Source organism: Amblyomma americanum, chromosome 1 (assembly GCF_052857255.1).
Source record: "Amblyomma americanum isolate KBUSLIRL-KWMA chromosome 1, ASM5285725v1, whole genome shotgun sequence".
NCBI classification, from domain to species: domain Eukaryota; kingdom Metazoa; phylum Arthropoda; class Arachnida; order Ixodida; family Ixodidae; genus Amblyomma; species Amblyomma americanum.
In genome coordinates this window covers 393,196,920-393,219,055 of record NC_135497.1, presented here as the reverse complement: position 1 = coordinate 393,219,055, position 22,136 = coordinate 393,196,920, and the positions used below count along the sequence as shown (strand labels likewise).

The 22,136-nt window shown below is 51.4% G+C and overlaps 1 protein-coding gene across 3 annotated transcripts in view; it reads right to left on the bottom strand.

Moving 5' to 3' along the window:
* LOC144115717 (SH2 domain-containing protein 4A-like) overlaps positions 1-22,136 on the bottom strand; it is a 336,736-nt gene that overhangs the window by 72,836 nt on the left and 241,764 nt on the right. The window contains exon 1 of one of the 3 annotated variants that reach the window (XM_077650194.1): positions 10,429-11,215. The exons of the other annotated variants lie outside the window; for them this stretch is intronic. Coding sequence (XP_077506320.1) covers positions 10,429-10,474 — 46 coding nt within the window. The 5' untranslated portion in view covers positions 10,475-11,215. Of the gene's footprint in view, positions 1-10,428; positions 11,216-22,136 lie in introns of those variants that run through there. 3 annotated transcript variants of the gene reach the window in all.

The following is a 22,136-nucleotide window of genomic DNA, read 5'->3' as shown; positions in this document are numbered from 1 at the left end:
TGAGAGACGCCGTCGAGGATGGCTTCGGACCAATTCCAACCACCGGGAGGAGGAGGAAAAACATTTATTCAGAGCATAAAAACTGGGTGGGTTCAGTACGAGAACCCATTGGTCGCCATCATAATCCGGCCCCTCTCAACCAGCGATTTCTGGTCGAGGGGGCTGTGGCTATGAAGGGTTGCCTCCCAGCGCTCATAAGTCGGATCGGGATTGCTGTCCAAGACTCGGTTTTCTTGACATTCCCAAACCGCGTGAAACAGTGTGCCAACTGCTCCACAGAAGGGGCAGGACGAATCGTAGGTTTCTGGGTACCATTTACTCATTAGGTAAGGATTGGGCAGAGTATTAGTTTGTAGTCGCCTGATTATGTGCTCTTCATATTTACTTAGGGTTTTGTGAGGAAGAGGATATTCCCTTCTTGTGATCTTATAGTACTCCGTAATTTCTGCGTAGCTTAGTAAGGGTGAGGGGTTGTCAACTATGTCAGAGAGAGGCTGCGTGCCAGATGCTCGGAGGAGGAGAGCTCGAGCAGCTGTGTTGGCCGCCTCATTGCCCGTCGTTGAGAGGTGTCCTGGCATCCAGAAGATGTGGATGTTGGAAGGATTAATAATAATTGGTTTTTTGGGGAAAGAAAATGGCGCAGTATCTGTCTCATGTATCGTTGGACACCTGAACCGCGCCGTAAGGGAAGGGATAAAGGAGGGAGTGAAAGAAGAAAGGAAGAATAGGTGCCGTAGTGGAGGGCTCCGGAATAATTTCGACCACATGGGGATCTTTAACGTGCACTGCCATCGCACAGCACACGGGCGCCTTAGCGTTTTTCCTCCATAAAAACGCAGCCGCCGCGGTCGAGTTCGAACCCGGGAACTCCGGATGAGTAGTCGAGCGCCCTAACCACTGAGCCACCGCGGCGGGGATTAGACCTTTCCAAAATTTCCCAACACGGAGCGCCAACGCGGCCTCTGAGGTAATTGCGTACCGCTGCTTGTGAGTCGGACATAACCGTTGCCTCGCTGTTCTTTGATATCGCTAGTGCGATAGCTGCTTCTTCAGCCGATGTGGTATCCACCGCTTGGATAAGGCTGCTTGCAATGATATCCCCCCGGGGTGAAACTGCTGCAATTGCCGCGACTCCGTTAACGGGTCCAGCCGCATCGACGTCGATCGTGTCCTTGTTTCCATCCCAGCGCTTAGAGGGGCGTCTAGCTCTGGCTAGTCTCCGTCCTCTGTTGTATTCCTCATCCATGCGTTTTGGTATGGGGTGAGTCGTGATGTGTGATCTGGGTTTGCCTTAACATGCGCCGGCATCGCAGAGCACACGGGCGTACGTTGTACATATCGCCTCCACTGAAATGCGGCCGCCGAGGCCGGGATTCAATCAGCGATCTTGGGCTCAGCAGCCGAACGCTATCGATACTAAGCCACCACGGCGGGTCTTTTTCATATGCGACATAATCATAAGAGTAATCAGCAGGATTACGTACGTACTACACTGCAGGAAAAAAACCTCTGCCAGTTATCTCTTGTTTTGTTCAGCCACTCTACCCATGAGTGTGTGTATGCGGGGGGGGGGGGGGGGGGGGGGGGGTAGTTTTTTGTTCGACGGACATCATCTGTCGTTGCTACCCCTGTTGTTACACGCCGTTGAGCGCAGTTTCCGCCTGGGGCTCTCTGTCCCGTTCTCTTCCTCGTGTGTGTGTGTGTGTGGGGGGGGGGGGGTGCCTTTAAATTACAATGTTCCGAGTAATCTCCCACTGCAAGCGCCTCGGGAAGCAAACTTCTCGAGGTGGCTTCCCGTGGATCCCATGCTGTGAACAATAGACGTTTTTAGCATACCGGAGACGTGACGTATACCGGTTTACCGGACCCCTCCTGCGCACGCGCAGTGGCATTGTTGGGGTGAGGGGGAGCCACTGCGCGCGCGCAGCCGGCGTCCGGTAAACCGGTATACGTCTACTCTAGTACGTCTCCGGTATGCTAAAAACGTCTAATAGCCACCTTTACCGTACCGTGTACCGCGTTACCGCCACCGCTGCCGGAGTACCGGGAGCCCACCCACCGCCGCTGAGCACGCGCTGATTTCTCACGATGCTGCAGGTGCGCGCGTAGCTGCCGGGCACCCGGCGCTATCTGGAGCCGTCAAGGCGATTTGCGCATGCGCATTGGCTGCGCGCGGGCTCCCTGTACTCCGGTACCGGTACCGGTACCGGTAACGGTAACGCGGTACACGGTATGCAAAAGCAAAGCCTCCTCTATTTCTTCCGTGCCCGGTCGAAGGCTGCTGAAGCGCCGTCTGACTCCGCCGTGTTTCTCCGCGGGGCGGCGCTGCCAGCCCTGGACGGATGGTCGTGCGCGTAGTTGCGCAACACCACCTAGACTTTTAAAAAGTCTAGCCACCTAGACTTTTTAAAAAGTCTAGGTGGTGTTGAGTTGCGGTCGGCTGCAGGGGCTTCGGCGGCCGCGGAATAAACGTGGGCTTTGCCTACTTCGCAAAAGACCAACTCGTCCTAAGCCATTACCAATTCATGGCTACAACAAAGAGGAACGTTCTCTTATGTCATCTGGAAAATAAATGCCAGTTAATTGTGAGTCAGCAGCGCCCAGCGCCTCGACACCAAATTTTTTCTTGTGTGTTTTCTTCTTTCAAATTTTTGCAATACTTCTCTCGAAGTCAGCCTTGTTCATATGCCTCGCAGTGTTGTGCCCTGTTCATTAACAGGGAAAGGAGCGCGATGGCGGAACACTCCCTGGCCGACTCTGAGGGAACATGCATTGTGCTCACTGCCGAGAAATCAACTCATAACAGTCAACGTCACCACACAAAAAAATACGTCACTCTGCCTTATGCCTAAGTGCCAGCGAAACCATCGCCCGAATCCTGGGAAAAGGGTGGTCTCCAGGTTGGGCCCCATTCTACAAGCACTGCTGCGCTTGCTTACCAGGTGTTCCCATAATCGACCACGGAGAAAAAGAGCCCAAGGCATTATCTACAAAATTCCTTGCGCCGTCTGCGACGCAACCGACATCGGCGAAACCAAAAATATATAAAAGAAAGAATTCGGCAACTATGCAAGAAAGCGCAGTCCTGTAACTGAACATTCCTAAGACACACAATCAACTTCGATGAAACCAGGATACTCAGTGCTGGAACAAGTTCGCAAAACACGCTTCCTTGAATCCTGGCACATTCAAACGAACCCGAACAACATCTACAACACAAAGGGAAACCTGCCCAAGACAGACAATCAACTTCGACGAAACCAGCATGCTCGGCGCCGGAACAATTATACACACAAACCTGCAGTCACCCAGCGCGCGGACGACTTTCCACCGGAGGCGAAAAGTCTCACCGAAGACATTCTCAGGACACAAAAAACGTTGCTGCCAGCGCCAGACCCTGCAGAACTTGCGATGTTAGGAGGTTATTTGGCTCGCGTTGTTAAAAAAAAAATGATTGCAGAAGCTGCACTGCTCTTCTAACTCGACCAGCCTCATCTCCGCCCAGTGACAGTTTGATCCGTCATCAGGACAGAGGAGGCCTCTTTTACGCCCTGAAGATCTATACGTCGAGGGGTTGCTCAACAAAGGAAGATTTTTAGCAAAACCCCTGCAAGCTGCAGTCAACAATGCAGTTGATGCTCTTGCAGAACATGGAGCATTGAAATATGAGCTTGCTTGCAGTGATCACCACGGCCAGCTTCTGAAACTCATCTTCACAAAGTTGTTCCGGCCTGTTTTTGTGAACTATATGTGTTATCAGTGACTGACAGGAACGAGATAGTGAAGCCACTCAAAGCTATCTAGAAAGCTGTTAAAGTTGTGAAAACTTTTTTTGCGCATGTATGTTTTATTCTAACTACGACAGTAAAGATTTTTCCATTCACTCATCGCTCACAAAAATGCTTCCTTAATGTTTCTGCTTATACATTGGATCAGATACGACTTGTGCTGAGAATGCGTGTTTTGTACAAAGAAGCACACTAATAATTACCGTCGATAAAGCTGAAAACTGAGGAATTCATCTCGGCACTGCGGCAACGTTCGATCTGTATTGTATGCCCGGCCGCCGCTTTCATAATTTCCTTGATGAGCAGCTTTTATTAAAGTACATGTGCACATGGCTTAACAAAAACAACTTAGCACTTTAACGACCGTGCATATCACTCTTACTAAAAGAAGAGGAGTATACGCAGTAGCAGAATTGTGGCCGCATTTTACGCTGGGTGCAACTCCTGCCGCGTCGTCTGCTCCGATGGATGGATGGAAGGTAGGACGTCCCCTTTGAAACGGGGCAGTGGTTGTTGCCACTATGGTCAGTTTTTTTTCCTTTATTTTTGTTTACTCTGCTGTAAGTTGTTAATACAATTCGCCATTTCCTTTAAAAAAACGTCTTCCTACACTTTAAAACTTGTCACCTCTCTGCTTTTGTGCCACCAATCCTCCAATCGCTTTTTGCTAATTTCCACCGCAGATTTATTTACATGACTATTGTTATCTCTAAACCCTAAGGCCTCAGGAAGAGTGACTGTGCCTGCATCGACATCGGGATGGATACCATCGCATTTTAGGATGAGGTGTTCTATTGTTTCTTCAGATTTACCACACACAGCACACGTGTCATCTTCTTCGTTAATTTTTTTTTCTGTAGCTGCGCGTTCTAAGACACCCTGACCTAGCTTCAGAGAGGATGGCACTGCCTCTTGAGTTATCATAAAACGTTTCCTTCCTGATCTGCCTTTTTCAGCATCGATATAGTTCTACACTATGTTTCTTTCCCATTTGAATCTATCCAATTTTTACCTTCGACGTTTTTAACCTTTCGTTTGATGCTCTTTCTTTCTCCTTCCTCGTCTCTGGCAAAATTACTGGCCAGCTTTCTAGTTCATTTCCGCCACTGTGTGTCAAAGCTCTTTCTGTACAGGTATTTAAATACCTTATCTGCCCACCTGTTATCGTCAAATTTCCTCAGGCGTTCGTCGTATAGTACTTTACTCGGAGCTTCCCGTGCTTCGAACGTTGCCCAGCCCATATCCCCCTGTACTGCCTCGTTTGTGGTTTTCCCGTGGGCACCTAGTGCTAATCTTCCGATACTTCTCTGATTTACTTCTAATCGCGACTGAACTGCAGCCCTTAAGCATAGAACCGCATTCCCGAAGCATAGAACCGCATTCCCGAGGGCTTCGCGCGCCACTCGTCGGCAGCTAAGCGTTCTAGCGCGAACGGCGCCTAACGTAGAGTTTCTTACTATTAACATATTAACATATTACTATTAACATAGAGTTTCTTACTATTAATAGTAAGAAACTCTATGGCGCCTAACAACGGCGTTCCCCGCGGTTGACCGGGCATGCAAAAAAAATAGAGGAGGCTATGGCTAAAGGTGTCTAATGACGAGTGTGTCCGGTCGAGTCGCGAGCAAAGTGAACCAGCTGCCGAACCCGTAGAGCGCCGGCGGTGCATATATATGCCGCGCACCTGCAAAGACGCCTAGCGTTTGTACCTGACTGGTCAAAATCTATTGGGTGTGGCAAGCTCGCAGCTCTGCCCAAACTACCAAGGGTTACTTGAGGATTTTCAAAGAAATGAGTGCCGCGATAGTCGGCCGCTTTCAAAGAGCCACCTTTTTCTCAGCACTGTGTGTGGTTTGAATCAAAGTAACGGTTCTGTTGGACCCCCGACCAGCAACGTTTCGCCGGGCAGCGTAGAGGGCGCCAGCAGTGTGGCGGCTCGGCTTCTTCGTCTCCTTAGTTCTTCCTTATGGACTCTCGAATCCCTGTCGTCCACCCCTAATGTCATCTCGCCACCTATGTTTAGGCCGTAAACGAAGACAGCATATTTATAATTAATTCAGGGCTTTGTGCATCGTGTGGCACTCAGCTTACCGAAGTTTCGCACCTCGGGCAGAAAGCAGCGGGTCAGACGCGTAATTTTTCGCAGATGGCTCAGTGGTTACGCGTTCGGCTCCTGAGATCAAAGTTGTGGAATCGAACCCAGGTCACGGCGGCTGCATTTCGACTAAGGCTAAATGCCAAAAATGCCGTGCGCTGTCAGGGCACGTTAATTCCGGGTGATAAACATGAACTCGGCCCTCCACAACACGGCGTCACTGATGCCCCACGCGCAGCATCGAGACGTTATACCGTATATACCACATCATGAAAATTGATTTTGTCCGGAGCACCCGGGTTCGAACCCGGCCGCGGCGGCTGCGTTTCGATGGAGGCGAAACGCAAAGGCGCCCGTGTGCTGTGCGATGTCAGTGCACGTTAAGATCCCCAGGTGGTCGAAATTACATCCGGAGCTCTCCACTACGACACCTGTTTCTTCCTTTCTTCTTTCACTCCCTGCTTTATCCCTTCCCTTACGGCGCGGCTCAGGTGTCCGCCGATATGTGAGACAGATGCTGCGCCATTTCCTTTCCCCAAAAACCAATTTTCATTTTAAAATGAAAGGTGCAGAACTGTCTTACTTTTTTGTGGACACCTCAACCGCGCTGTAAGAGAAGAGAGGAACAGCCTTGGAATGTGGGGGATAGGATAGGATAGGAAAACTTTTAATATCCAACAGAAAGAGGGTAGCCAGAGGGCTACCCGCCTAGACGACGGCCGAAAGGTCTTGACTCTCGGCGGCGGCTTCGGGGGAAGGGGAAGACGTTACCAGGAAGGGCGAGGTGCACTGGCTAGCCGTCTCACTTGAGTTACTCGACACATGGACCGCGCCGAGAGGGAAATGACGAAGGTCAGTAAAGGAAAAGCCAGCAAGAAATTTAGTCTAACAATGTTACGTGGTATGAGGAAAGGAGCTTCATGCTCTTCAGCAAATTAACTTTCGCACGTAGGAAAAACTGCATACTGTCACTAGTTTTCCGCCGTGGCAGTGCACTTGCACGCGTTCTATACAATGTCGTCAAGTTGCAGCACTTTGGGAAGCGTCCGCTTCTGATGCAGTATGACAAGTCTACTAATATACTAGCCGCCGGCCGATTCTCATGTGGCGCCAGTTTTCTCTATGTTCGCACCGAAATTGTGGCGCAACCGTTTGTTGTATAGCGTTCCGTATGTGTCATACGATTTCTCGTTGCATACAGCTTACATGTGCTAGTCAAGTTGGAGGCTAGCTTGCGACAGGGATTCGAACCGACGACATATGGACCTTCCCAAAATTTAATAATAATTGGTTTTTGGTGGAATGGAAATGGCGCAGTATCTGTCTCATATATCGTTGGACACCTGAACCGCGCCGTAAGGGAAGGGATAAAGGGAGGAGTGAAAGAAGATAGGAACGAATAGGTCCGTAGTGGAGGGCTCCGGAATAATTTCGACCACCTGGGGATCTTTAACGTGCACTGACATCGCACAGCACACGGGCGCCTTTGTATCAAAAATTGTGATGCAACCTTTCGTCGTACAGCGTTCCGCGTGGAGTCATACGCCTCCCTACCAATACGCACACAAACTCGTAGGAAAGCATGTACAAAACTTAAGCGCAAACAATGCCCCAGGGACAATAATTGGGCCATTTTTTTAACTACACTGGCTACACTGGTGTACACTGGCTACACTAGTGTAGCCAGTGTAGCATGGTTTCTTTTTTCTTTTTTGGCAGTATAGCAAAAGTGTAGCTCCGGCCACCTACATGGACGCATTTTTTTTTTATACGCGCAGTGTAGAACGAAAACTACACTTTCTACAGCGCTTTCTTTGGAGGTGAAGGCTAGCAGACGAAAAAAGAAGGCACGCATTTCAAATGCACAACGCCATTCTACGATGGTAAATGCCACCAGCGGTTGCAGCACAGCCTCGCAAGTCCGTGAACTTTGTCCGCGAGGATGACGTTAGTGTTGTGGCGGTGCACCCATGCCTCAAAGACAGTGGTGATCTTACCTTAGACGAAGATGAAATTGCTTGCACGACTGTATTTTAGTCTGCTGAACGCTACTTTGCGTTTAGGTATACGCCGCGTTCGTCCGGTTAGTATCAGCGCTGGGCGACTCAAGTGAAAAATACAAGTATATTTGCATACATAGTAATCTACGTATCTATGAATGTTAGTGAGAGGCTCCCTACGCTTACAGTATCGTCTTTCACGTCTGTGTAGTAATACAGCGGCGTCTCAAAGCGGTCGGTCAGCCCGCTGGCTGAGAGCCGAGAAACAGCCATCGAAAGTCGCACGCCAAATGCCGCTGCGGAACGCCGGTTTCAGTTTCAACGTGGCGTATAACGCTGTAGTCACTTCATCGTTTAAAGACACTTCCACCGTGGTCCTATTGCCAGCTCACTGACAATCGCCCCACTGTTTCCCCGTCGGTATCAGCGGCGTATCTGCCCGAAGGGTGCATATTATACACGGATGCATCACATTCTGCAGAGAGGGGTGTTACTGCTGTGTACAGTCCATCTCATCCGCATCTCAACTCTCGCGCGACGTATACTGCGGATACGTGCACTCCCCTGGCATTGGAACTTCAAGCCATTTATAATGCCATTGCTTCCCTTTCTCTCGTTCCAACATTCAATACAGTTCATATTTACACCGACTCCCGCGCCGCCCTTAAACAGCTTAAACAGCTTTCTTGCGGCGCATTTTCCCGACCGTTCTTTACCGGAAGACCTCCATCGCCAAATGCTATTATAAGATAACGACTTCGTCGATCAGGTTGCATATGCATGTAATTTATGTTACTAATGTTTTGTTTACTTTTTTTCTCTCAAACCACGCGCGCCGCCCACGGCGTCAGTCGTGTCGCACAAATGGGGGGTGTGTAGTAGGCTGCTTAATTGTCCCCAACGTTTGCGCACGTCTTGTGAAACCGGCCTAGGAAAGCGCCGCGGTCCTTGAGCCACCCACGTGTGTATACGTGCCGTATCCACGCGCCTACAGCCTCCGGGCCAGTGGAAGAAGCGATCGGCACGGACGACAGCTCACAGTATTCAAGGCTACAGGCGAAAAGGGAGCAAAAAGAAAAGGCGATAAAGTGACGCCGTGTTTACGCCACAGCCACATGCGGCCATCTTCGACGCATTCGGCGGCAGCTGCAACACCTTTCTTCTGGGCTCCCTTTCTCCTTGCAGCACGGCGATTAACCGCGCTCTTCTCCATGCAGCAGAATGCAAAGCAGAAACCCAAAACCCACAACGAAAAAAAAATGAAAATTGATGTTTGGGGCAAGGAAATGGCGCAGTATCTGTCACGTATATCGTTGGACACCTCAATCGCGCCGTAAGGGAAGGGATAAAGGAGGGACTGAGAGAAGACAGGAAGAAAGAGGTGCCGTATTGGAGGACTCCGGAATAATTTCGACCACCTGGGAATCTTTCGGTCGGGTTCGAACCCGGGAACTCCGGATCAGTAGCCGAGCGCTCTAACCACTCAGCCACCGCGGCGGGTACGATGTGAAACGCAGAGTGCAAATTACACGCGTCCCTTAGCGCATTCGTATACATGCCTCTCCGCGAGAGTGCCGATGGACGGGAATCTGGATGGGGCAGAAACTGCGCGCGTCTGGGCGTTAAGAACCGCGGCGCTGAGGTGAGGGAACTTTGCCGGAGTTGGCGCGCCGGCCGGGCGCCTGCTGGCATGCAGCCGCGAGCGGCCCTTGGACAGCGTTCAACGCACCTGTCGCCCGGTCGTCTCTGCGTTACGTCAATAGCTGGACGCGCTACTCCTCAGCCCTCCATATGGCTTCGCGCAAATAGTTTTTACCAGGGCCCACGGGCAGATTGCACCACACTGGACGTGGCAGCAGCGCCGTTCTACGCACACGTTGAGCTATCTCGTGGTGCAGGATGCACCACGTCATAGTAAGGGCTGAGCTTTACATATAAATGCCTGCTCAGTGTACGACGAAAGAGGAAAAAAAAACTATTTGTCGCCTTTCGATGCGCAGTACAGTGTGTGTCGGCTGAACGATGAACAGTGCAAAAGCTAGTCACGTCGCCGCACAGCGTTCAAAACAGGTGGCGCAACAATCTGTGAACACATCTCCCTGTTCAGCAGCGTCGATATGAGAGTCGCATCTGGTGATTATCTATAATGAGCATGAACCAACATTCGTAAGGGTGGGCAATAAAACTAAATAAGTAATATAGCGCCCTCCGCAAACCGAATATGGACAAAAAACGCGACAAAAAGATGGGACAGAGTCGCAGAGGTGACAATAAATGGAATATGTATAGGTGCTATGTTGTCCCGATTTTACACCTCTGGAGTGCTCACCGGCGCGGAGTGTGGGCTGCTGCATGTCACGGTGACCTCTATAGCGTGCCTCGAGTTTCAAGCACAAGTCACCCCTCTCCTGGTTGGCAGTTTCGTTTCGCCACCGCGGTGGACCTTCCGGCCACACCTAAGGGGAGGGTGGGAGTGGTCTGATCCCCACCGTCCCCCTTCTTCGATGTCTTCCATCCCCTGCTACACAGGCTCGACACTCACCTTTCTTTCGCGTCAGCGGCTTGCCGAAGTGCGTGACCACGATCATGTCGATGCCGCCGTGCACAGAACCACTCCCTGGACGCGCAAAGTGTCAAGACACCGGGAACACCACGCACCGCAGAGAGAACTGTATCTGCGCAAGAATTCGGGATCTCCTTTGCAGGAACACACAAGCGCAAGCTGTGCCAAAGGGTCTCCAGGTCAAGGATCCTGAACGACGCGTATGTGTGTCGACGAGAGGTCGAGGACGGGTGCGGGCCAGGCGGATGCCAACGTGTCGAAGCACCTTCCCGGTGACAGAATAGATCGCGCAACCGTTTTCTGGCCAAAGAACCGTGTGTGAGGACAGGGGTGACAAAATCCGTCCGGTGCCACAAGGCCACCAACACTCGGCAACAGTGCGCGCACAGTGACTAGCGGGTTGGTTGACTGTCCACAGACGAGGAGGAGCGGGTCCGAAACGTCCTTGTCCGACACAGACAGTCCCGGTCGAAGAACGTGGCGCCGCGCTACTGGGAAGCGGCAGGAGATATGCAGATGACCGCAAGCAGAGGGGCTCGTTCCAGAGGTCTTCTCGACGATCAGCCACCGGCGCGGCGAAGAGTTCCTTGCGCAGCAAGCTCAGCAGCAGCCCACAGCACGCCCGTTCCAGGGCCAACAGCGCTTTCGCCAAAGGGGCGACGGGAAGTTCTCCGTGGGACGGATGCGTGGGCCCGTGCACGCACGCACAGACAGGAGAGCGACGCGCCCGCGCACACCCGACCACGCGCCTTTGCGGCCAAGGCGAAGAGCGAGGCCCCGGTCCCAGTCGGTGTCAGGGGCTCCCGGGCCACCAGGGGGCGCGGCCGTTCGCGAAGGCGGCCTCCGAAGCATGGTGCTGGTGCGCGCCGGCCTCAGACGCACGCACAGACCGCGGGAGAGAGTAGGGTGCCAAGGCCAGTTTAGACCCACCGCACAGCCGCGGTTGCAGGGCGATCGTCGAAAGGGAGAGAACGCTGCCCTTTCTCTGAACGCGGTCTGGAATACGGAGACAGCGCCATCGGAACAGAGAGGCGCATGGAAAGACGATGATGTGGTTGTTACAGAGGCGCCGTTCTGGTGCGGTTCTCGCTCTCTGTCCCGCCGACATGTTTTACGAGAACTGCCCTTCTGCCATCCCTGCCGGTGATTTGGTACGTCTGGGTCCCGCCATAGCAATGTCATTTTATTTTCGAAACGTTTAAAAACGTTAATTTGTCATTTCGCTCTCACGTTACGTTTTAATGAATGTGAAACGAACCAGGCTCGGAGCAACGTTCATAACTATAGGGCCCGCGAAAATCTAGGCATTAACGAATCCTAAATAGGCAGGCATGTAGGCCGTAAAAATCACGAAATAGGCTCTTATAAACCCAAAATAGGAGTACTGAATAATACCCTTTATTTATTGGACACAAACAAAAATAGACATCTTGATTATTGCCTGAAAGGCGGGCTTGACCACTTTAAAGTGTCGTGAATGGTATATTGCTATGTGTATCCATGTTCCTTATCAGGTCAAAACAGCCTGTTGCGGCAGAGGAATGTCAATCGCTGTGGCGCAGATGGCAGAATATAATTCTTGTTCCTTATCAGGTCAAAACAGCCTGTTGCGGCAGAGGAATGTCACTCGCTGTGGCGCACATGGCAGAATATAATTCTTGTTCCTTATCAGGCCAAACAGCCTGTTGCGGCAGAGGAATGTCACTCGCTGTGGCGCAGATGGCAGAATATAATTCTTGGCGGGAATTTAAGGAACACATGTTTTGTGCACATTAATATTTGCGCATATTAATGCATCTACTCGGGTAAAAAGTAGCCCGATTTGTTTGACGACACGATGCACTACATAAAGGGAAGTCTATTGACACTCCAAAATCAAATCTACACAATCAAAACCCGTCTGTACATGACCACAACGAGTGTAACAGGCTAATCACCTAAACATCGGGTGGTCACAAAAAGGTACACAATACCTATTTAACATTAATAAGTTCCGTTAAAATGGCGCGGCACTGTGCAAAACAATCAGCCCTTCCCGCGGGGCAAACACTCCCAGGGCCACCCTCAGGACAGCTAAAACAAACCACAATCTTATTGCACAACAATCAGTAACGGGGGGGCTAGCTAATACCGTAGCATCGATGCACTACGCATGCAGGTCAGCCGAACCATCTCGTTATCAAAGAGCGTCAGTCCTTTTCCTGCCTTGCAATTGCAGGACGCCCCATCGATGACGAAAGTACTTTCTCACACTGAATATATTTCCTTGCCACGAAAAGCAAAAAGAGCGGGCTATGGTGGAATGGCTCACCTCTTCCAGAGCGTCTGCCTTCTCTGCAGGTTCATTGTTCCGACGAAGTTGGCGGCACACCGTCCGCGATCGTCAGTGGTTTCGGTGATGTAGTTGTCGCCAATTTGGTTTCTGATCTCGGGGAGAGCGTCCTCTTAGCACTCTGTCGCGTATCTCTTTCTGAGCGTTGATCCGCCTACAACATGCTCCTTAGTGTACTTGTCCACAAAGCTCTGAAGGTCACTGTTCGTTAGTTCCCACAACGGTGTATCCGCCGCCAAAAATGCTTGGCGCAAGTCCCTGTCCCATGACGATTCCTTTGCTGCTGACCCAGCGTTGAAAGACCCCGCCAGGAGGAGCTGTTGCACACCCTCCATCTAGCGCTTCATGTGCGTAATGTGCCTGTTGATGCAGCGACGTGCTGAGCTAAGTGGCGTCATTGCTCATTTGACACGGAAGTTTCGCAAGCCTAGCAGAAAACAACACTTATATGAGTTAAAAAAAAAACAAAAAAAGCATGCTGCCTGCAACGGACTGCTCTCGATGCCTTTTCTTCCGGCATGTCAATGCATGACGAAATGATGACAGCGCTAATGAAGCAAGCGTGGAAGGCCGCTCAAGTCAGTGCACCGCATTCACGAATTAAGCTGCGAGCGCTGACCATTCTCCGCGGAGGCGGCCACGGGCTTGCAGGCGAACGTCCTGTTAATCTGTTTATCATGGAAGTATGATCATGGAAGACAGTTGGGCTAGTTGGTGTGTATTCGTTAGTGACTGCGACATTGCAACTAGCGTGGAAAGCACAATGACAGAGGCAAAAGGAACAGACGAGACAGCACGCTAGACTTCAACTGACGTTTAATGCACACGTAACAGATTTTAACACTTGCTTTCGGCGCATGCTCAGGAGACTCACGAGGCGAACCGAGAACCCTGCTTCCCAAGGAATCCTGGAAACAAAGCCCGTGTGTGCGTGGTTGTCTGCCTCCAAGGGCGTTCCTGTGACTGGCGTTGCGACTAACAAGGGCACCGCCAAGAGAGTCGGCGTAGCGACCAGCTCTCACAGTTGCGACTTTGCGTGTGTGCGAGTCTGGTGCGTATACTGTGACGGCCGTCGCGCGAGCGGCGGTGACGCGTGCGACGCTAATGCGTTACGCGGATGCCGTTGTACCCCCTAACTTGCGCTTGGCTTAAGCTAAGCTAATACCGTGCTCGCTGTAAAACAGCAAAAATGCAGGCGAGTGCGAAAATTTCCCCGTACAGGTGTTTATAGGCCCTTTTAGGCAAACGCCTAAATTTCAGGGCCCTATTCGTACATACATTTCCCACTGTCCGCATAGCAACCACCACCCGCCATGTGGTTTCGGCTGTGGCTTGCACGGCGTCACACCTATGCACGCAGTTTCTGGCGATAGCAGTGTTTCATTATTTGACAGTTTGGGGCCGCCGCGGTGGCTGAGTGGTTACGGCACTCGGCTGCTGACCCGAAAGACGCGGGTTCGATCCCGGCCGCGGCGGTCGAATTTCGATGGAAGCGAAAGTCCAGAGGCCCGTGTACTGTGCGATGTCAGTGCAGGTTAAAGAACCCCAGGTGGCCGAAATTTCCGGAGCCCTTCACTACGGCGTCCTTCATAGCGTGAGTCGTTTTGGGACGTTAAACCCCCATAAAGCATAGACCATTAATTGACAGTTTGTAAGTCACCCCGAACTTCCTGACGATAAGCTTTTTCTGACAGCCTTATGTATTATTTTCCAACAAAAGGTATTACGCTTATCACGCGGGCTCTTCCTGCAAGCAAATTCAAAGTTTGGCTACATCGCGCCAAAATACATGCGCTTTCGAGAAGCTTGCAGGCAGAGCAACCTCTCCAGTAGACATAACTCGTCCAAATAGCCAAAATTTGTTGGGCCACAGCGCCGAGGGTAACAGCGTTTTCAAAATTAAAAAATCTGATATGAATATTACTTATTGTAATAATTAAGGAACATAACAGTAAATGTTAAAACAATGAACTATTCATTATTAGTTAACCAGCCTGCTAGTTAGCACGTCTTAGCTAGCGCTCTTCTAACTCAAAAAGACTATTTTTAAAAATTGTGTGAAGCCTTAGGTGAAACACCCTGTATATGTTTCGGCAAGAGAGAAAATTTTCTACTACGCGACATAATTGCACAAATGCGAACTGGCGCGAAGGCATGGACGAACGCACAGGGACAGGACTGGTGCCAACTACGAACTGAGTTTGTTTTTCAGAAAAAGCCACTAATACGCCGCACAGGAATACACAAAAGCAGCAGAAAAAGACGGTGAATGAAGATAAGATGCATTCGCCAAGTAACATGAGCAGAGATTAAAACGTTGGTAATGATCTGTTCAAAAAAAAAACAATTTCTTAATCTGAAAGTGAAAGAATTTTTTTTTTTTGAGCGGATGGATCGTTGCCCACGTTTTAATCTCTGCTCATGTTACTTGGCGAGTGTATCTTGCCCTCATTCAGTCTCTTTTTTTTTGTTATTGCTTTTGTGCATTCCTGTTTGGTTTATTAGTGGCTTTTTCCGAAAAACAAACTCAGTTGGTAGTTGGCACCAGCCATTCGTCCTCGTGTCTTCGCGCCAAATCTCATTTGTCTCGTTACAACAACTAGCTCAAACTAAAGTATTCCTAGAACGTATTTCTACTACGCATGGCAAGCCAAACACCGCTTCGCATATGTTCCGACGTTTACGAATTGGCAAAGAAGGAAAAAAAGAAAGAAGCTATTTGCCGTTCTTTATTCATATCACGACGGGAGGGACCACATGCATAGCAGTGCGTTAGACTAACGCCGCCTCGCCTCGCCGGCCCGACAGCAATGAGCACGGCGAGTGAGAAGAAGCCGCAGTGAACGCTAACAGCGGGTTTATTTTGGACAGCCGACGGTTCTTTGTGGTTCGCCGACCTGTCCCTCACTCTCTATCGGGGATCGGGCTGAAATACAGCCCTCTTAGCGGCTGGCTTTCCACCCTCGTCCTCCAACACAGTGGTATATGGGTGAAGGCCCCTATATCACTACAGAAATAGGCGCCGATCTATAGCGCAGTGGGTTTGTTGAGATACGCGCGGGCTGTAGCCGCTAAGTGACTACTCGCGATGTCGAATGGAATATGCAGTCAATTACTACGATTTCGTTGCTAAGTAATGAACGTTAGCAGTCCAACCACACCTCACACGCACATTTAAAGAAAACAAGGTGAGAGAGAGACATCCGACATCTAAAATCTGCACTGCGAGGCGCGCCGCAGTGAAGGGCTCGGGCCAAGTGAAATCTCGCAAACGTAGACGATAGGACTGTAGTTGGTGACACATATGTGGCCGAGAAACAGCGTCGCACAAGGACGAAGCTGAGGCACGCGCGCTGACTGCCAACTCCGGCCCATGGCTGTAGAGCCGCTCTGCCCTCTCCGGGAAGTTGGAGCAGGGAGCCGGGTAGAACAGTGAGCGAAATCTCATCCCGCGGGCGCTTCTGCACATCACTTCCGCTCAGATGCGGCCGCCGCGAGACCAACGCGGTAAGAGGGGCAGTGTCATGGCACAGAATTAAAATAGGGCTGTACCTAAGACGAACTCAAGGACGTCGCCATATTGCAACTTGGTTGTATTCTTACGCGCAGCGAAATAATACGACTCGAAAAGGAGGAATAAAATGTACTTTAAAAATCGCTAGTGAACTACTGCAGACAACGTTCATGTAATCTTAGAGTGGATCGTTTATGTAAGCCTACAGCAAGGCCAGCCTGCAGAGAGTCAGCGCGATGATCTTGTCTCCATACTAACAAGGGCGACCAGCCAGAAACTACCCGAAGCCCAGTTCCTGCGAGAAACGACTCAAGCGGTACACACACAGAGAAATATTCTTGTCTCGTCACAGCTGGTGGTGATCGGTATGCCCAAAACGTTGTCTGGCAATTGACATCCGCCATGTTCTCAGGAATCTGACTGGTAAAAGTTCATTTACTCCATCGAATGTCATTTGGCGGCACAATAAGTAGCCCGTATTGTAACAGTTTTGCAAACGCTGGATTGGCGAACTGGCGTCACTTGCAATGCATGGTTCATGGCTGCGCTTATGCCCTTTTCTTTACTTAAATGTCTCTAGCGGCCAGTGTGTAAGAAGGAACGTTGTTCTTGATTTCTTTTCTGCTCTAACTACTGAGCACACACAGGATGTGGGCGCTTTTCCTCTCTCGCATTCTTTTATTTTTTTTTTATTCTGAAGGTCAACACTCCAGCTACTCGCAGTATTGCCGTTTAGCCGCCGGTTCATGAACAAGCGGATGAGCAAAGCTAAATATTACCGGCCCGCGCTCGCTACATGCCATTAATCTCGCTCAAGGGCTGTTGAACTGGGAAGAGGGGGCGGGGGGGGGGGGGTGATCAGCACGAGCTCGGGCCGCGAGGAGATGCCGCGCATGGCTATCTTATTATTTTTTCCATGGCCCCTACTCGCGCTTTCGACGCAAGACAATTGAGCGACGCGCAAACAGAAGGGGGGCGTAAGGGAGGAAGCAACTCGCTAAAAGACAGGCAGCCCGCCGGGTCGGTGTGTCCAGAGAAAGGGAAAGCGCCGATGAACCGGCCGCCACCGTCTACGAACAGGTTCTGCGCCGCTTCAAACCCAAGCCGCTGGCGCTCCAGTCGAGCCGTCTCCGATCCGCTGACGACGCGGCCGGGGGCCTATGGCCAGTTGTATACTGAAGCCCTCAGCCGGGAGTTGTTTAAACTGCAGCACGCCGCTTGGTTTCGTCAGTCACACGCACGCTACCCCCCCCCCCCCCCCCCTCTTGCGACGGGGTGACGACGGCTGGTCTGCTGAAACACGAGCGTTTGCCTGTACTGCTCGCGCGGCCGGGCGACTTCCTTAAAGGGACTATGCAACAAATAAAAAGTCACTTTTAAATGTTTTCAATGCTTAGAAATTATCCTAAGAAGCATTCACGCCAAGTATGAGTCTTCAGAACTGACCCGGCAATTTATTATGAACTTTTAAAAACCGTGTTTTTCAAAATTCGCGGGCCGATTGGTGGGCTCGTAGTGACCGATTTTGGAACTAAAATCGGGGAACAAAGACGTCACACTACCAATGACGTCGCCAGGCCACCACACGCTCTCATTCGCTGGAGCCACGGCAGCCACGACGTCACGGGCACACTTCCGGTAGCCGTGAAAATCGTCTGCTCGTGCCGCCGCGCGACCCTCTCGGGCAAGCGCGAGCCAGGGCATTGCCTTCGCGCATATGGTTTCAATTTTCCTCTGCCGCCTCCTTCTGTCGGGAGTTCCGGAGCCACTCGCACGGCACTTCGCGGGCACGCATAGGGCTCTATGCCCATCGCGGCCGTAAAAGCGAGGAGTCGCACCTCGAGGTCCGGGTCCATTACTGCTAATTACCACAGATGACAAGCAAAGAAACCCGACGCGCGCCGCAATCCAGGAAGGCGAAGAGACCGGAGAGATGCTGCCGACGCTGCTGCTGGGGGGCTAGGAGCGACAACCGGAAGTTGGAAAATAAACGTCAGCGGATGACGTATTCATGGGCGGGGCCCAATCCCAGAGCTGTTTTCTTTATTTTTTTCTGGTGCTCCTCGTGTACGAGTTGAGGGGGAGAGGAGGAGCGTAATATTTAATCGTCTATATCTTCGCTGTTGTTGATGCTAGCTCAAAAATTATTGCACTGGGGTGACGAGTGATCGAATGCCTATCTCTCGTCTGCTTTACGTAATCTCAATTAATTTATTGCATAGTCCCTTTAAATGGACGGCATCCAGCAGCAGCCCTTCCGCCCATACGCAGCGTCAGCAGCGCGGGACAATTTGAAGAGGGAGAAGGGACAAATTAAGACGCACACAACACAGGCGCTTGTCCCGTTTTGCGCTACACTCACACACCGTGGATCACCTGAAGAGGGACCGCACGCCACCACGAGAGAACGATCCCTTAAGACAAAGCAAGCCGGGAGGCTCGGCATAGACATGTCGCTTTAGCCGGAATGCACTTTCTTTTCTGTAAACTATACGTCAGCGTGCGATGCCAGTTTGTTCTTTTCTCTTCACCGCGATGCATATATCTGCGGCGCTCTGCGATGAGGACGAACGCAGGAGTGGAATTCCCGTCCGCAGCGGACATGCAGAGACGATGTCATGGCGAAGTGCAAAAACTGGCACGTACTGAGATTCTTGCTCACGTTAAAAAAAAAAAAAAAACTCGATGTACGGAAATAAATCGGAGTCCTCCAGAACAAAGTATACCAAAACCAAGTTGCAGGTTTAACGCAAAAAAAAAAAAAGCGCAGTATAACTTCAATTCCTGCCATTTTACCCAGGTGGCTGGGGTCAAAGGAATAATCGAGTTTCGGACCTCATAAAAACGTCTAAATGTATTAACGAATGAATCTCTCTACCTATCTGAATAAATAAATAAATAAATAGAGTGGTCCAATCAGAAGCATACTGTGGGGGAAAGGAAACGGGAGCCTGCACGGCTAGACTGCCGAAAGCTGCAGGACACCGCCCACTTTCTCTTCTTAAAATACGGCACTGCCCTTCAAGCCCGGAGAGTAAGCGCGTCAGAATGCGGAACCATTGCGATTCCGTCGTGGAAACTCCCAGGCCGCCAGTTTACATCCGAACCTCCCACTCCTTCGCCTCTCCGCTTCGCGACCGCTCACTCATCCCAGCTGGTGGATTACGACCCGCCACTGCGAGTATATACGAGCGCGTTCTTTACACAGTCCCGCGAGAACAGCGGTTTAGCACGCCACGGAGTCTGAGAGGGGGACAGAAGAGGTGGGAGAGGCCTTCTCTCAAGCAACGCCCTCTAGGGGCCGTTTTCTGCCTCCAGCGCGGAGAGCGCTTGCGTACGAACTGTCCGGAAACAGGCACGCGTATTGTTCCAGCACGCGGCACCCACTCGGCGCCGCGGACGGCCAAGTTGCGCAAACTCGGCGCTATCGAAGCCGCGAGCGTAATTACGCTGACGCGCGGTCGGTGGGGGGACAGAGCGAGTCATTTTTGGTCCTCGAACGGCTCCGCGCATTGGCGGCGGGCGCGCACAAAGCCGCGCTTCTCACGAGCGCGGGCAGAGTGGCTCGAGTGACCAGACGCCTCCTCGGCTGTGAAAATGCGCGGCGCTCTCGCACGAATTCCGGAGCGGGGGTCTATTTCCGGCTCTGCCCGCCCACGCTCGAGCACGATTCTTGTTTGCTTTTCATCGTCCCGTAAGACAAGTGACCGCAACAACAGCGCTTCCCGCTGCTCTAACGTGAGGGTTTACCAAAGTTCACTTAAACGTGTGTTCTGTTTTGTGATTACGGTGCGCGTAACGTGTCCTCCCTATTACATGACGCGACAACACAAAGGCGGAGCACAGAGGTTGTTGCGTCTGCATTCGTGGCAGGCTGAAGATTCGCGATTCAATTTGCGTAGCTATACACTAATGAGCGCGGATGACTACAAAAGGAAGGCGCTATATTGTCGGAGGCGAGGCTTAATTAATGCAGGGCGAAACAGTGCAACAGCTGCCCGTCACCACCTCTTCGAACCACGCCCAGTAATGCTCCGTGCCGTAATTCCCTAAATTATACCTATAGATCCCTACTTCAAGCCCTTTTTCCCTCCAGCAGCTTGAAAACTCTGTCAGTTTGGAAAAAGCGAGAAAGTTTCGGGGCCCTCCAAGTTCCCTGAAACTGGGTAAAGAGTTCCTTTTCGCCAAACTTCACTCCTCAAATTCTCTGAAAAAGGGAAAATTCCCCGTCTGGAGGAACACCATGGGAACCGCCGAGTAACTAGTGGCTCACGCTGTACTCTCAAGCCCGTCTCTGGTGGTGGTGAATTGCGGAGATATCCTCGCAGTTTAATTCATTTTAGACATTTGCGATTTATGGTGCAGTGGTCCCAGCTTTCCCTGCATGCGCAACATTCGGTGGGCGTTCATTGGTTCCTGCACATTCCGGAGGCATTTTTAGGAAGCCCCGTATCGATGAAGCACGTCTTTCACTGTCGGCTTATTGCCTTAGCTTCCCGCGCTAGTGAAGCACTTCCTTCTATAGCTTGAACCAGTCCCAATCCTCCGAGCCAAACGCGGTGCTTGAAAGAGAACAAAATAGCCAAAGTTTTTGCGCATGTGCAGAAGCTTGCGGTGCTATACTCTCCCGCCAAGCATGACGTGCTGGCATGTCAGATGGGTGTTATTCACAGCATCGATTCCTACCGCCCATGCTTCCCCCAAGCAGCTGGAATGAGGATGTATGAAAGCTCGAACTCTGCAACGTCCGATCTGGAAAAAGAGATCGGACCGGGCAGGTGAGTGGCTTCAGCTGCAGCGTCTTATCTCGTTCGCCACAATATCCACGTCTCGGACAAGCGTGGCGGCGGTATATTGTACAGCCCTCAAAACTGGACGGCGTATATGTATATATTAGCGTGCAACTCGAGAGGCCATCCCTGCAAGCCTTTCCGTGACTTTTCCTGCGCGATGCGGTGGAGTGCATGCAGCTGACCGGAATTAGTGATGCGGAGCACACCTCCCACCTGCACTTATCTGAACGCCAACTTTTCAGTTTTTTTTTTTATGATGTGCTCATGCAACAGCTATGCGCGAGCAAAACTTTGTGTGCGGCCTTGTTGAAGGAAGTAAGAAGCCCGAATGTGAATTCTAAACGTATATATACGCAATACGAGCGGCATCGCTCGGTCACCCCCAGCTTTCGGCCATGACGCCTCCCCAGTGCACGGACTAGCACTTCGGCACACTTGGTAGAAAAGTCGGGATTCACTTATCGAATTCTCGGGCTCGTTCATAGCCTCATCCCACTCGCATAAACGGCTGATTGAACGTTGGCTCTCTCGGATAACTGAATGGGTTTGGTGCATTTGTTCGTTTGTGTAGTACACTGCGGACCAAGCTAGGTGGTTCCAATTTCTTTCAAGCCGGGCTCAGGCAGAAGGGGCGGAACTCGCGCGCAATAAAGTGACCCGCAGTGCGTGCCTCGGGAGGAAAAGGCGCGCGGCCGGATCCGTACGGCGCATATGGGCGTCGTTAGCTGGACTGCCAATCGGCGTCGACATCTCCTGGCAGCAAACGCAGCTGACAGGGGTGCTCCCGGGAAGCTGTGTGCCAGCGTGCGTGTGCGACCCGTGGAGGCGAGCCAAACGCCTTTTGCGTAACTTCCTGGGTCGGGCTGACCGTTAGGCCAGCTATAGATCCCGGGACGACGCCACGCAGGCGCTCCTTCGGGCCACTTGGGGTTTCTACCCGCAACGCGCAGTATCTATCACGACAGTTTCAAGCACTTTCCGCCTAAGCACCTCTTCCTTCCGAGCTCGCCCATAACGCATTAAAGATAAGAATTTGCGATAAATTTTC